At 59.6% G+C, this 16,096-nt stretch overlaps 1 protein-coding gene across 1 annotated transcript in view; it reads right to left on the minus strand.

Annotated features, from left to right (window-relative positions):
* Positions 1-1,172: 1,172 nt before the first annotated feature.
* Positions 1,173-16,096, minus strand: part of LOC141264746 (alanine aminotransferase 2-like) — a 137,953-nt gene continuing 123,029 nt past the window's right edge. Inside the window, exons 8-15 of the mRNA XM_073677008.1 lie at positions 15,969-16,092; positions 10,992-11,235; positions 10,583-10,662; positions 8,837-8,973; positions 8,587-8,761; positions 8,354-8,509; positions 8,012-8,124; positions 1,173-7,931 (exon numbers count right to left, since the gene is read on the minus strand). Of these exons, the coding sequence (XP_073533109.1) occupies positions 7,838-7,931; positions 8,012-8,124; positions 8,354-8,509; positions 8,587-8,761; positions 8,837-8,973; positions 10,583-10,662; positions 10,992-11,235; positions 15,969-16,092 (1,123 nt within the window). The 3' untranslated portion in view covers positions 1,173-7,837. The remainder of the gene's footprint in view (positions 7,932-8,011; positions 8,125-8,353; positions 8,510-8,586; positions 8,762-8,836; positions 8,974-10,582; positions 10,663-10,991; positions 11,236-15,968; positions 16,093-16,096) is intronic.

Consider the following 16,096-nt stretch of genomic DNA (forward strand, 5'->3'; position numbering starts at 1 on the left):
TTCGTTGCATGAAATGAGAAAGTCACAGGAGCAGCATTTCCGCCACATGCAGGCCTCATCTTGTTGGTTCCGCTTGTTTCTCAGTAAATCCCGCACAACTCCCCCGATATACTAAAAAGAGGCGAGTATTGGTGCAGCGCCCCCCGTACAAAAGCTGACGTTGTAGTGTTTAGCCAGGCTCCATCCCTTGGGTCAGGGGGGCAGTGGGGGCTGCAGGCACTACATCTGCGCATGAACATTCAGATGAAAAGTGTGAGCTCCTGGGACCAGGGGAGGATGATGACGGGCTGTGTGTGTTTAAGATGGCGCACAGCAATGATGGCAGGCACACCGCCCTGATGATGCAGGTGGTCAGGGATATGGGGGGGTAATGAACGAGCAGTGGAGGAGTCAGACATTATAGAATCCTAGTATGTTCTCGTTGGAGGAGACGTCCAGGGTCCTAGTGTCCACCCCCCCGGCTCCATGCAGGAGTCACTAAACCATCTCAGACAGATGTCTGTCCAGACTCTGTTTGAAGACGTCCATTGAAGGAGACCTCACCACCTCTCGTGGCCGCCTGTTCCACTCATTGATCTCCTCACTGTCATACAGGGTCCAATATCTAATCTGTGTCTCCTCCCATTCAGTTTCATCCCATTGCTTCTAGTCTTTCCTTGTGCAAATGAGAATAAAGATGATCCTTCTACAATGTGACAGCCCTTGATATATTTGTAGACAGCTATTAAGTCTCCTCTCAGTCTTCTTTTTTGCAAGCTAAACATTCCCAAATCCTGCAACCGTTCCTCATAGGACATGGTTTGCAGACCAGTCACCATTCTGGTTGCTCTTCTCTGAACTTGCTCCAGTTTGTCGATGTCTTTTTTAAAATGTGGTGCCCAAAACTGTACACAGTATTCCAGATGAGGTCTGACCAAAGAGGAGTAAAGACCGATAATGACTTCACGTGATCTAGACTGTATGCTTCTGTTAATACATCCCAGAATTGTATTTGCCTTTTTTGCTGCTGCATCACACTGTTGACTCATGTTCAGTCTATGATCTATTAGTATACCTAAGTCTTTCACACTTGCTGTTGATTAGTTCTATTCCTCCCATTCTGTAGATGTCATTTTTGCTTTTCTTGTGATTAGTTTACCTTCAGTTCCCTGATCTAGATCATTTATAAAATGTTGAACAACACATTTTTCCGTCTTTATTGGGTTCAGCATTCACACATTTTTAGCCCTTGTCACATGAGCAGCAAATTATTATTATGTCATCATCGGCCATGATCATTGTATGAAATGAAGGGAGGTAACAGCAGGGGGCGACACCCAGCACTGGAGCTCGTACTGTGTACCCACCACCTCAGAATAAAGGCCCTGCAGCCTCCCACCTGGGAATAATATGGAGCCTCCACCACCCTGAGGAGGACAATCACTTTTGTACATTTTGCATAGCAGCATCACCCAGCGATTTCTATCTAAAGAGCCGGGCAGGGGATCTTATCTGATCACGGCCCCGGGGGGCCTTATAGCAGATAGCGAGGGGACCCCGGCCTAGAGAGCACATAGATCATCTCCCCACATGAAGCATTTCATAAGCAGATTTATGTGATTCAAGGCGAATAGCGGGATGTTAGAGTGGTATGTGGAGGTCCTGATATTACACCATGGGTAGGGGGCAGCAGCTGGAGGCGACGGCCCAGACCACCACATGCTCAAAAATTACTCTAAAACGTGAAAAATCAAAGTGAAACTCTGAAAACGGGAAATTCTCAGGATCCAAACAAAAGCAGGAATCAGAATCAGTGGAAGGCAGTCGGGAGGTCTTGTCAGCCAGAGGACCACCAGGACAGGATGGGCACATGTAATTATAAGGTGGTCGGGAGGTCTTGTCAGCCAGAGGACCACCAGGACAGGATGGGCACATGTAATTATAAGGTGGTCTGGAGGTCTCGTCAGCCAGAGTACCACCAGGACAGGATGGGCACATGTAATTATAAGGTGGTCTGGAGGTCTCGTCAGCCAGAGTACCACCAGGACAGGATGGGCACATGTAATTATAAGGTGGTCGGGAGGTCTCGTCAGCCAGGGGACCACCAGGACAGGATGGGCACATGTGATTATAAGGTGGTCTGGAGGTCTCGTCAGCCAGAGTACCACCAGGACAGGATGGGCACATGTAATTATAAGGTGGTCGGGAGGTCTTGTCAGCCAGAGGACCACCAGGACAGGATGGGCACATGTAATTATAAGGTGGTCTGGAGGTCTCGTCAGCCAGAGTACCACCAGGACAGGATGGGCACATGTAATTATAAGGTGGTCTGGAGGTCTCGTCAGCCAGAGTACCACCAGGACAGGATGGGCACATGTAATTATAAGGTGGTCGGGAGGTCTCGTCAGCCAGGGGACCACCAGGACAGGATGGGCACATGTGATTATAAGGTGGTCTGGAGGTCTTGTCAGCCAGGGGACCACCAGGACAGGATGGGCACATGTAATTATAAGGTGGTCGGGAGGTCTTGTCAGCCAGAGGACCACCAGGACAGGATGGGCACATGTAATTATAAGGCGGTCTCGTCAGCCAGGGGACCACCAGGACAGGATGGGCACATGTAATTATAAGGCGGTCTAGTCAGCCAGGGGACCACCAGGACAGGATGGGCACATGCAATTATAAGGTGGTCAGGAGGTCTTGTCAGCCAGAGGATCGCCAGGACAGGATGGGCACATGCAATTATAAGGTGGTCGGGAGGTCTCGTCAGCCAGGGGACCACCAGGACAGGATGGGCACATGTGATTATAAGGTGGTCTGGAGGTCTTGTCAGCCAGGGGACCACCAGGACAGGATGGGCACATGTAATTATAAGGTGGTCGGGAGGTCTTGTCAGCCAGAGGACCACCAGGACAGGATGGGCACATGTAATTATAAGGCGGTCTCGTCAGCCAGGGGACCACCAGGACAGGATGGGCACATGTAATTATAAGGCGGTCTAGTCAGCCAGGGGACCACCAGGACAGGATGGGCACATGCAATTATAAGGTGGTCAGGAGGTCTTGTCAGCCAGAGGATCGCCAGGACAGGATGGGCACATGCAATTATAAGGTGGTCGGGAGGTCTCGTCAGCCAGGGGACCACCAGGACAGGATAGACACATGTAATTATAAGGTGGTCGGGAGGTCTCGTCAGCCAGAGGATCGCCAGGACAGGATGGGCACATGCAATTATAAGGCGGTCTAGTCAGCCACGGGACCACCAGGACAGGATGGGCACATGTGATTATAAGGCGGTCGGGAGGTCTAGTCAGCCACGGGACCACCAGGACAGGATGGGCACATGTAATTATAAGGTGGTCAGGAGGTCTCGTCAGCCAGAGGACCGCCAGAACAGAATGGGCACATGCAATTATAAGGCGGTCTAGTCAGCCACGGGACCACCAGGACAGGATGGGCACATGTGATTATAAGGCGGTCGGGAGGTCTAGTCAGCCACGGGACCACCAGGACAGGATGGGCACATGTAATTATAAGGTGGTCAGGAGGTCTTGTCAGCCAGAGGACCGCCAGGACAGGATGGGCACATGCAATTATAAGGCGGTCTAGTCAGCCACGGGACCACCAGGACAGGATGGGCACATGTAATTATAAGGTGATCAGGAGGTCTCGTCAGCCAGAGGACCGCCAGAACAGAATGGGCACATGCAATTATAAGGCGGTCTAGTCAGCCACGGGACCACCAGGACAGGATGGGCACATGTGATTATAAGGTGGTCAGGAGGTCTTGTCAGCCAGAGGACCGCCAGGACAGGATGGGCACATGCAATTATAAGGCGGTCTAGTCAGCCACGGGACCACCAGGACAGGATGGGCACATGTGATTATAAGGTGGTCGGGAGGTCTAGACAGCCACGGGACCACCAGGACAGGATGGGCACATGTAATTATAAGGTGGTCAGCAGGTCTTGTCAGCCAGAGGACCGTCAGGACAGGATGGGCACATGCAATTATAAGGCGGTCTAGTCAGCCACGGGACCACCAGGACAGGATGGGCACATGTAATTATAAGGTGGTCGGAAGGTCTCGTCAGCCAGAGGACCACCAGGACGGGATGGGCACATGCAATTATAAGGCGGTCTAGTCAGCCACGGGACCACCAGGACAGGATGGGCACATGTGATTATAAGGTGGTCGGGAGGTCTAGTCAGCCATGGGACCACCAGGACAGGATGGGCACATGTAATTATAAGGTGGTCAGGAGGTCTTGTCAGCCAGAGGACCGCCAGGACAGGATGGGCACATGTAATTATAAGGTGGTCGGGAGATCTCGTCAGCCAGAGAACCGCCAGGACAGGATGGGCACATGTAATTATAAGGTGGTCGGGAGGTCTCGTCAGCCAGAGGACCACCAGGACAGGATGGGCACATGTAATTATAAGGTGGTCGGGAGGTCTTGTCAGCCAGAGGACCACCAGGACAGGATGGGCACATGTAATTATAAGGTGGTCTGGAGGTCTCGTCAGCCAGAGTACCACCAGGACAGGATGGGCACATGTAATTATAAGGTGGTCTGGAGGTCTCGTCAGCCAGAGTACCACCAGGACAGGATGGGCACATGTAATTATAAGGTGGTCGGGAGGTCTCGTCAGCCAGGGGACCACCAGGACAGGATGGGCACATGTGATTATAAGGTGGTCTGGAGGTCTTGTCAGCCAGGGGACCACCAGGACAGGATGGGCACATGTAATTATAAGGTGGTCGGGAGGTCTTGTCAGCCAGAGGACCACCAGGAAAGGATGGGCACATGTAATTATAAGGCGGTCTCGTCAGCCAGGGGACCACCAGGACAGGATGGGCACATGTAATTATAAGGCGGTCTAGTCAGCCAGGGGACCACCAGGACAGGATGGGCACATGCAATTATAAGGTGGTCAGGAGGTCTTGTCAGCCAGAGGATCGCCAGGACAGGATGGGCACATGCAATTATAAGGTGGTCGGGAGGTCTCGTCAGCCAGGGGACCACCAGGACAGGATGGGCACATGTGATTATAAGGTGGTCTGGAGGTCTTGTCAGCCAGGGGACCACCAGGACAGGATGGGCACATGTAATTATAAGGTGGTCGGGAGGTCTTGTCAGCCAGAGGACCACCAGGACAGGATGGGCACATGTAATTATAAGGCGGTCTCGTCAGCCAGGGGACCACCAGGACAGGATGGGCACATGTAATTATAAGGCGGTCTAGTCAGCCAGGGGACCACCAGGACAGGATGGGCACATGCAATTATAAGGTGGTCAGGAGGTCTTGTCAGCCAGAGGATCGCCAGGACAGGATGGGCACATGCAATTATAAGGTGGTCGGGAGGTCTCGTCAGCCAGGGGACCACCAGGACAGGATAGACACATGTAATTATAAGGTGGTCGGGAGGTCTCGTCAGCCAGAGGATCGCCAGGACAGGATGGGCACATGCAATTATAAGGCGGTCTAGTCAGCCACGGGACCACCAGGACAGGATGGGCACATGTGATTATAAGGCGGTCGGGAGGTCTAGTCAGCCACGGGACCACCAGGACAGGATGGGCACATGTAATTATAAGGTGGTCAGGAGGTCTCGTCAGCCAGAGGACCGCCAGAACAGAATGGGCACATGCAATTATAAGGCGGTCTAGTCAGCCACGGGACCACCAGGACAGGATGGGCACATGTGATTATAAGGCGGTCGGGAGGTCTAGTCAGCCACGGGACCACCAGGACAGGATGGGCACATGTAATTATAAGGTGGTCAGGAGGTCTTGTCAGCCAGAGGACCGCCAGGACAGGATGGGCACATGCAATTATAAGGCGGTCTAGTCAGCCACGGGACCACCAGGACAGGATGGGCACATGTAATTATAAGGTGATCAGGAGGTCTCGTCAGCCAGAGGACCGCCAGAACAGAATGGGCACATGCAATTATAAGGCGGTCTAGTCAGCCACGGGACCACCAGGACAGGATGGGCACATGTGATTATAAGGTGGTCAGGAGGTCTTGTCAGCCAGAGGACCGCCAGGACAGGATGGGCACATGCAATTATAAGGCGGTCTAGTCAGCCACGGGACCACCAGGACAGGATGGGCACATGTAATTATAAGGTGGTCAGCAGGTCTTGTCAGCCAGAGGACCGTCAGGACAGGATGGGCACATGCAATTATAAGGCGGTCTAGTCAGCCACGGGACCACCAGGACAGGATGGGCACATGTAATTATAAGGTGGTCGGAAGGTCTCGTCAGCCAGAGGACCACCAGGACGGGATGGGCACATGCAATTATAAGGCGGTCTAGTCAGCCACGGGACCACCAGGACAGGATGGGCACATGTGATTATAAGGTGGTCGGGAGGTCTAGTCAGCCATGGGACCACCAGGACAGGATGGGCACATGTAATTATAAGGTGGTCAGGAGGTCTTGTCAGCCAGAGGACCGCCAGGACAGGATGGGCACATGTAATTATAAGGTGGTCGGGAGATCTCGTCAGCCAGAGAACCGCCAGGACAGGATGGGCACATGTAATTATAAGGTGGTCAGGAGGTCTCGTCAGCCAGGGGACCACTAGGACAGGATGGGCACATGTAATTATAAGGTGGTCGGGAGGTCTCGTCAGCCAGAGCACCAACAGGACAGGATGGGCACATGTGATTATAAGGTGGTCGGGAGGTCTCGTCAGCCAGGGGCCACCAGGACAGAATGGGCACATGTAATTATAAGGTGGTCGGGAGGTCTCGTCAGCCAGAGGACCGCCAGGACAGGACGGGCACATGCAATTATAAGGTGGTCTCGTCAGCCAGGGGACCACTAGGACAGGATGGGCACATGTAATTATAAGGTGGTCGGGAGGTCTCGTCAGCCAGAAGACCGCCAGGACAGAATGGGCACATGTAATTATAAGGTGGTCGGGAGGTCTCGTCAGCCAGAAGACCGCCAGGACAGAATGGGCACATGTAATTATAAGGTGGTCGGGAGGTCTCGTCAGCCAGAAGACCGCCAGGACAGGATGGGCACATGTAATTATAAGGTGGTCGGGAGGTCTCGTCAGCCAGAAGACCGCCAGGACAGAATGGGCACATGTAATTATAAGGTGGTCGGGAGATCTCGTCAGCCAGAAGACCGCCAGGACAGAATGGGCATATGTAACTATAAGGCGGTTGGGAGGTCTCGTCAGCCAGAAGACCGCCAGGACAGAATGGGCATATGTAACTATAAGGCGGTTGGGAGGTCTCATCAGCCAGAAGACCGCCAGGACAGGATGGGAACATGTAATTATAAGGTGGTCGGGAGGTCTCGTCAGCCAGAAGACCACCAGGACAGGATGGGCACATGTAACTATAAGGCGGTTGGGAGGTCTCGTCAGCCAGAGTACCACCAGGACAGGATGGGCACATGTAACTATAAGGCGGTTGGGAGGTCTCGTCAGCCAGAAGACCGCCAGGACAGAATGGGCATATGTAACTATAAGGCGGTTGGGAGGTCTCATCAGCCAGAAGACCGCCAGGACAGGATGGGAACATGTAATTATAAGGTGGTCGGGAGGTCTCGTCAGCCAGAAGACCACCAGGACAGGATGGGCACATGTAACTATAAGGCGGTTGGGAGGTCTCGTCAGCCAGAGTACCACCAGGACAGGATGGGCACATGTAATTATAAGGTGGTCGGGAGGTCTCGTCAGCCAGAAGACCACCAGGACAGGATGGGCACATGTAACTATAAGGCGGTTGGGAGGTCTCGTCAGCCAGAGGGCCAGCAGGATGAGATTGGCACTCGTAATTATAAGGTGCAAGATCGGGAGGCGCTGGGGGTCTCCAGTACCACAGTCCTGTTCATCATGGAGAATATTCCTGCATGAACTTCTGGTGGAAATCCTTCAGCCGCTCCAGGAGGCTCCTCAGCTTCTCGGTTGGTGGGAGAATCGTCATCCTGCAGAAATACAGACAACAATGAACCACAAGGCGAGGAGGCACAAGCAGCAGCTCAGGGGGCCGGCGTCTGGCACCTACCTAAAGTGGTGGGTTCCTTCCCGCTGGCCAAAGCCACTCCCGGGTACAACACAAATGCCCGTTTCTTCCAGCAACTTCATACAGAATAACATGTCCGGGGCCTGACCTTCAGCCTGGGGGGGGGGGAGATAAGGGTCAGGGCGATGCCAGTGCGGCCAGTCAGAAGGTGACACGACCAACGTCTGGATCCAACCATCAAAGTGGAAGGAAGACGATGAAGCTGGAGCGGCGGGCCTCGCAACGTCACATCCGCTCTCCAGCCTCCGATGGGACACACTGGGGGGATGGTCAGAGGGACCTCGTGGCTGCCACCTGGGCAGAGCTCGCTCCTCAGGGTGTTACCTGGGCCAGTCTGACAGCTCGCTCTGGAATCTGGATCCTTGGGAAGGAGTACATGGCTCCCTGGACTGGATTACACTGGATCCCAGGGGCTCCATTTAGGATTTCCTCGGTAAGCCGCGCCTTCTCCGCCAGGTTACCCAGCACAGCTTGCTTCTCCTGGAAATGAAGATCATACAGGAACGGTCGCCATAGTCCTGCCCTGCCACGTCTTATGCCATAGTCTATGGTCTTACCGCAATGAACTGCTTGTAAGAAGGTTCTCCCGGTTGAGGGGGGTTCACAATCACGTCCAGAAGCGCCTGCCCGGGCACAGGGGGGCACAGACGCACTGACACCAGCTTTGTCAGCTGCTGTTTCACAGCGCAGTCCATATTGACCACCTCCATATAGCCGCCCCGGAAACCGCATCTGGGGTGGGAGTAACATCAGTGAGGACCACCACCTGCAAGACCACCAGAGGAGACGTGGCATATCTGCACTCACTCTCCCATGAAACCCTTGGATGTGGAGTGAAATGACGCCAGCTCCACCACGTCCGAGTACTTGGGGCCCATCTCAAACAGAACCTTCTTGAAGGAATGGAAGGCGCAGCCCTCGGCGTAAACGTTGTCCTGATAAACCTGCGGGGAGAGGAGCGACAATGGGACCCCAATAAGAGGCATCAGAGGGCAGGGCGAGAGGGTGGAGGGGGACAGCAGAGAGCAGGGTGAGAAGGCGGAGGGGGGCAGCAGAGAGCAGGGTGAGAAGGCGGAGGGGGGCAGCAGAGAGCAGGGTGAGAAGGCGGAGGGGGGCAGCAGAGAGCAGGGCGAGAAGGCGGAGGGGGGCACCAGAGAGCAGGGTGAGAAGGCGGAGGGGGGCAGCAGAGAGCAGGGTGAGAAGGCGGAGGGGGGCAGCAGAGAGCAGGGCGAGAAGGCGGAGTGGGGCACCAGAGAGCAGGGCGAGAAGGCGGAGGGGGGCAGCAGAGAGCAGGGTGAGAAGGCGGAGGGGGGCAGCAGAGAGCAGGGCGAGAAGGCGGAGGGGGGCACCAGAGAGCAGGGCGAGAAGGAGGAGGGGGGCAGCAAAGAGAGAAGGCGGAGGGGGGCAGCAAAGAGAGAAGGTGGAGGGGGACAGCAAAGAGCAGGGCGAGAAGGCGGAGGGGGACAGCAAAGCGAGAAGGCGGAGGGGGACAGCAAAGAGCAGGGCGAGAAGGCGGAGTGGGACAGCAAAGAGCAGGGCGAGAAGGCGGAGTGGGACAGCAAAGCGAGAAGGCGGAGGGAGGCAGCAAAGAGCAGGGCGAGAAGGCGGAGTGGGGCAGCAAAGAGAGAAGGCGGAGGGGGACAGCAAAGAGCAGGGCGAGAAGGCGGAGGGGGGCAGCAGAGAGCAGGGCGAGAAGGCGGAGGGAGGCAGCAAAGAGAGAAGGTGGAGGGGGACAGCAAAGAGCAGGGCGAGAAGGCGGAGGGGGGCAGCAGAGAGCAGGGCGAGAAGGCGGAGGGAGGCAGCAAAGAGAGAAGGTGGAGGGGGACAGCAAAGAGCAGGGCGAGAAGGCGGAGGGGGGCAGCAAAGAGCAGGGCGAGAAGGCGGAGGGGGGCAGCAAAGAGCAGGGCGAGAAGGCGGAGGGGGGCAGCAAAGAGCAGGGCGAGAAGGCGGATGGGGGCACCAGAGAGCAGGGCGAGAAGGAGGAGGGGGGCACCAGAGAGCAGGGCGAGAAGGAGGAGGGGGGCACCAGAGAGCAGGGCGAGAAGGTGGAGGGGGGCAGCAAAGAGAGAAGGCGGAGGGGGGCAGCAAAGAGCAGGTCGAGAAGGCGAAGGGAGGCAGCAAAGAGCAGGGAGAGAAGGCGGAGGGGGGCACCAGAGAGCAGGGCGAGAAGGAGGAGGGGGGCAGCAAAGAGCAGGGCGAGAAGGCGGAGGGGGCAGCAAAGAGAGAAGGCGGAGGGGGACAGCAAAGAGCAGGGCGAGAAGGCGGAGGGGGGCAGCAAAGAGCAGGTCGAAAAGGCGGAGGGGGGCAGCAAAGCGAGAAGGCGGAGGGGGACATCAAAGAAAGAAGGCGGAGGGGGACAGCAAAGAAAGAAGGCGGAGGGGGACAGCAAAGAAAGAAGGCGGAGGGGGACAGCAAAGAAAGAAGGCGGAGGGGGACAGCAGAGAGCAGGGCGAGAAGGCGGAGGGGGGCAGCAAAGAGAAGGGCGAGAAGGCGGAGGGGGGCAGCAAAGAGCAGGGCGAGGGGCAACAGAGAGTGGGGCAATGGCCTCCTCACCTCATCAGCCATCACAAACAAGTTCTCTTCAGCCGCAAAGCGAAGTACGTCCTCGATACATTTCCTGCTCTGCACCTGACCTGAGGGGAGACACTGCACATCACCGGGAGACCCAGAGCGGAGACCCCCAGCCACCTCCCACCCCCCCTATCACCAAGAGACCCAGAGCAGAAATCCCCGGGTGCCACCCCCCCCCCCTCCACCTCCACTGCGAAACACAGAGCAGAGACCCCCGGCCGCCCCCCCCCCCCACAAACTCCCCCATTACCTTCCCCCACCCCCACACACATTACCAGGAAACCCGGAGCGGAGACCCCCATCCACCTCCACCCCCCACTCCACCTACATCACCAGGAAACCCAGAGAGGAGACACCCGCCGCCTCCATCCCGCCCATCACTGTGGGGTACCTGTGGGGTTTCCTGGGTTGATAATGCAAAGGACCTTGGGGTCGCAGAGTTTCCGCGCCTCGTGCAGGGCCCTCCGCAGCTCGGGGACGTTCAGCGCCCAGCAGTTCTCCTCGTCCAGGTAGTAGTTCACCTGCACTGCCCCCAGCTCCGCCAGCGCAGCCGAGTACAGTGGGTACTGGGGGATGGGAATGAGGACACCGGTCCGAGAGCGACCCTGACCCGACACCAGCAGCTTCAGCATGGTCTGGAGGAGGAGACACCCGTCAGACAGCAGCACTGCGGGGGTTAACCACAACTCATTATCGCACCCACACATGTGGCCGATGTGATGACCCCGAGAGGAAAGGGGGGGGCACAGGACCAGAGAGGGGGAGGGGGACACAGGACGAGAGAGAGAGAGAGGGGGAGGGGGACACAGGACGAGAGAGAGAGAGGGGGAGGGGGACACAGGACGAGAGAGGGGGAGGGGGACACAGGACGAGAGAGAGAGAGAGGGGGAGGGGGACACAGGACGAGAGAGAGAGAGAGGGGGAGGGGGACACAGGACGAGAGAGAGAGAGAGAGGGGGAGGGGGACACAGGACGAGAGAGAGAGAGAGAGGGGGAGGGGGACACAGGACGAGAGAGAGAGAGGGGGAGGGGGACACAGGACGAGAGAGAGAGAGGGGGAGGGGGACACAGGACGAGAGAGAGAGAGGGGGAGGGGGACACAGGACGAGAGATGGGGGGACACAGGACGAGAGAGAGAGGGGGGAGGGGGACACAGGACGAGAGAGAGAGAGGGGGAGGGGGACACAGGACGAGAGAGAGAGAGGGGGAGGGGGACACAGGACGAGAGAGAGAGAGGGGGAGGGGGACACAGGACGAGAGAGAGAGAGGGGGAGGGGGACACAGGACGAGAGAGAGAGAGGGGGAGGGGGACACAGGACGAGAGATGGGGGGGGACACAGGACGAGAGAGAGAGGGGGGAGGGGGACACAGGACGAGAGAGAGAGAGGGGGAGGGGGACACAGGACGAGAGAGAGAGAGGGGGAGGGGGACACAGGACGAGAGAGAGAGAGGGGGAGGGGGACACAGGACGAGAGAGAGAGAGGGGGAGGGGGACACAGGACGAGAGAGAGAGAGGGGGAGGGGGACACAGGACGAGAGATGGGGGGGGGACACAGGACGAGAGAGAGAGGGGGGAAGGGGGACACAGGACGAGAGAGAGAGAGGGGGAGGGGGACACAGGACGAGAGAGAGAGAGGGGGACACAGGACGAGAGAGAGAGAGGGGGACACAGGACGAGAGAGAGAGAGGGGGACACAGGACGAGAGAGAGAGAGGGGGACACAGGACGAGAGAGAGAGAGGGGGACACAGGACGAGAGAGAGAGAGGGGGACACAGGACGAGAGAGAGAGAGGGGGACACAGGACGAGAGAGAGAGACGGGGGGGACCCAGGACGAGAGAGAGAGACGGGGGGGACCCAGGACGAGAGAGAGAGACGGGGGGGACCCAGGACGAGAGAGAGAGACGGGGGGGGACACAGGACGAGAGAGAGAGACGGGGGGGACCCAGGACGAGAGAGAGAGACGGGGGGGACCCAGGACGAGAGAGAGAGACGGGGGGGACACAGGACGAGAGAGAGAGGGGGAGGGGGACACAGGACGAGAGAGAGAGGGGGGGGACACAGGACGAGAGAGAGACGGGGGGGACACAGGACGAGAGAGAGAGACGGGGGGGGACCCAGGACGAGAGAGAGAGACGGGGGGGACCCAGGACGAGAGAGAGAGACGGGGGGGACCCAGGACGAGAGAGAGAGACGGGGGGGACCCAGGACGAGAGAGAGAGACGGGGGGGACCCAGGACGAGAGAGAGAGACGGGGGGGGGGGGGGGACACAGGATGAGAGAGAGAGGGGGGGGGACACAGGACGAGAGAGAGAGGGGGAGGGGGACACAGGACGAGAGAGAGAGACGGGGGGGACACAGGACGAGAGAGAGAGACGGGGGGACACAGGACGAGAGAGAGAGACGGGGGGGACACAGGACGAGAGAGAGAGACGGGGGGGACACAGGACGAGAGAGAGAGACGGGGGACACAGGACGAGAGAGAGAGACGGGGGGGGACACAGGACGAGAGAGAGAGACGGGGGGGGACACAGGACGAGAGAGAGAGACGGGGGGGACACAGGACGAGAGAGAGAGACGGGGGGGGACACAGGACGAGAGAGAGAGACGGGGGGGGACACAGGACGAGAGAGAGAGACGGGGGGGGACACAGGACGAGAGAGAGAGACGGGGGGGTACACAGGACGAGAGAGAGAGACGGGGGGGTACACAGGACGAGAGAGAGAGACGGGGGGGGACACAGGACGAGAGAGAGAGACGGGGGGGACACAGGACGAGAGAGAGAGACGGGGGGGACACAGGACGAGAGAGAGAGACGGGGGGGGGGACACAGGACGAGAGAGAGAGACGGGGGGGGGACACAGGACGAGAGAGAGAGACGGGGGGGGGGACACAGGACGAGAGAGAGACGGGGGGGGGGGACACAGGACGAGAGAGAGAGACGGGGGGGGACACAGGACGAGAGAGAGAGAGACGGGGGGGGGGACACAGGACGAGAGAGAGACGGGGGGGGGGACACAGGACGAGAGAGAGACGGGGGGGGGGGGACACAGGACGAGAGAGAGACGGGGGGGACACAGGACGAGAGAGAGAGACGGGGGGGGGACACAGGACGAGAGAGAGAGAGAGACGGGGGGGGACACAGGACGAGAGAGAGAGACGGGGGGGACACAGGACGAGAGAGAGAGACGGGGGGGACACAGGACGAGAGAGACGGGGGGGGACACAGGACGAGAGAGAGAGACGGGGGCGGGGACACAGGACGAGAGAGACGGGGGGGGGGGGACCCAGGACGAGAGAGACGGGGGGGGGGGGGGGACCCAGGACGAGAGAGAGAGACGGGGGGACCCAGGACGAGAGAGAGAGACGGGGGGGACCCAGGACGAGAGAGAGAGACGGGGGGGGGGGGGGGACACAGGACGAGAGAGAGAGACGGGGGGGGGACACAGGACGAGAGAGAGAGACGGGGGGGGGGACACAGGAGGAAAGAGAGAGACGGGGGGGGACACAGGAGGAGAGAGAGAGACGGGGGGGACACACAGGACGAGAGAGAGAGACGGGGGGGGACACACAGGACGAGAGAGAGACGGGGGGGGACACAGGACGAGAGAGAGAGACGGGGGGGGACCCAGGACGAGAGAGAGAGACGGGGGGGACACACAGGACGAGAGAGAGAGACGGGGGGGGGGGGGACACAGGACGAGAGAGAGACGGGGGGGGACACAGGACGAGAGAGAGAGACGGGGGGGGACACAGGAGGAGAGAGAGAGACGGGGGGGGACACAGGAGGAGAGAGAGAGACGGGGGGGACACACAGGACGAGAGAGAGAGACGGGGGGGACACACAGGACGAGAGAGAGACGGGGGAGGGACACAGGACGAGAGAGACGGGGGGGGACACAGGACGAGAGAGATGGGGGGGGACATAGGATGAGAGAGACGGGGGGGGGACACAGGACGAGAGAGAGAGACGGGGGGGGGGACACAGGACGAGAGAGAGAGACGGGGGGGACCCAGGACGACAGAGAGACGGGGGGGGGACACAGGACGAGAGAGAGAGACGGGGGGGGGGACACAGGACGAGAGAGAGAGACGGGGGGGGACACAGGACGAGAGAGAGAGACGGGGGGGGGACACAGGACGAGAGAGAGAGACGGGGGGGACACAGGACGAGAGAGAGACGGGGGACGACGACACAGGACGAGAGAGACGGGGGGGGGGACAGATACCGGCCGCATCTTCTGCACTTTCAGATGTTACTCATCACCGTCTCTGCTGGCTGTCACCTGACGGACTGCGCTCTGGACCTGGTCAGCGCCATTTCTATTTCCTGACAGCAAGCAGAAATAGTGGAGCCCGGTTTACATAAGTGTGGAGCATCCTCCTAATGGGGAGAAGACTAACCTCATGGGGGCAGAGGAGCCCCCCGCACATCCTGCACCCACGTCCCTATGACAAACCTTATTAAGAAGGCAGAGAGTGAGAGCGAGCACGGGAGGCCGGGGGACGAAGCGAGGGGGACGCAGGGGGCCGGCAGCGCCGAGCAGGCTCAGTGGACGCAGGGGGCCCGGCAGCGCCGAGCAGGCTCAGTGGACGCAGGGGGCCCGGCAGCGCCGAGCAGGCTCAGTGGACGCAGGGGGCCCGGCAGCGCCGAGCAGGCTCAGTGGACGCAGGGGGCCCGGCAGCGCCGAGCAGGCTCAGTGGACGCAGGGGGCCCGGCAGCGCCGAGCAGGCTCAGTGGACGCAGGGGGCCCGGCAGCGCCGAGCAGGCTCAGTGGACGCAGGGGGCCCGGCAGCGCCGAGCAGGCTCAGTGGACGCAGGGGGCCCAGCAGCGCCGAGCAGGCTCAGTGGACGCAGGGGGCCCGGCAGCGCCGAGCAGGCTCAGTGGACGCAGGGGGCCCGGCAGCGCCGAGCAGGCTCAGTGGACGCAGGGGGCCCGGCAGCGCCGAGCAGGCTCAGTGGACGCAGGGGGCCCGGCAGCGCCGAGCAGGCTCAGTGGACGCAGGGGGCCCGGCAGCACCGAGCAGGCTCAGTGGACGCAGGGGGCCCGGCAGCACCGAGCAGGCTCAGTAGACGCAGGGGGCCCGGCAGCGCCGAGCAGGCTCAGTGGACGCAGGGGGCCCGGCAGCGCCGAGCAGGCTCAGTGGACGCAGGGGGCCCGGCAGCGCCGAGCAGGCTCAGTGGACGCAGGGGGCCCGGCAGCGCCGAGCAGGCTCAGTGGACGCAGGGGGCCCGGCAGCGCCGAGCAGGCTCAGTGGACGCAGGGGGCCCGGCAGCGCCGAGCAGGCTCAGTGGACGCAGGGGGCCCGGCAGTGCCGAGCAGGCTCAGTGGACGCAGGGGGCCCGGCAGCGTGGGGCGCCCACTTACCACAATGGAGTCGCTGGCACCGGTGGAGAGGTAAATGTTGTCGGGGTCAGAGGGGGTCCCGCCGTCTCTCCGCTCGATGTACTTGGCCACATCCTGCCGGACCACCTCTATTCCTTGGCTGGCGCTGT

The sequence above is a fragment of the Phyllobates terribilis genome, unplaced genomic scaffold (genome assembly GCF_046119375.1).
Source record: "Phyllobates terribilis strain yellow unplaced genomic scaffold, ASM4611937v1 Scaffold_4__5_contigs__length_816908805, whole genome shotgun sequence".
Taxonomy (NCBI): Eukaryota; Metazoa; Chordata; class Amphibia; order Anura; family Dendrobatidae; genus Phyllobates; species Phyllobates terribilis.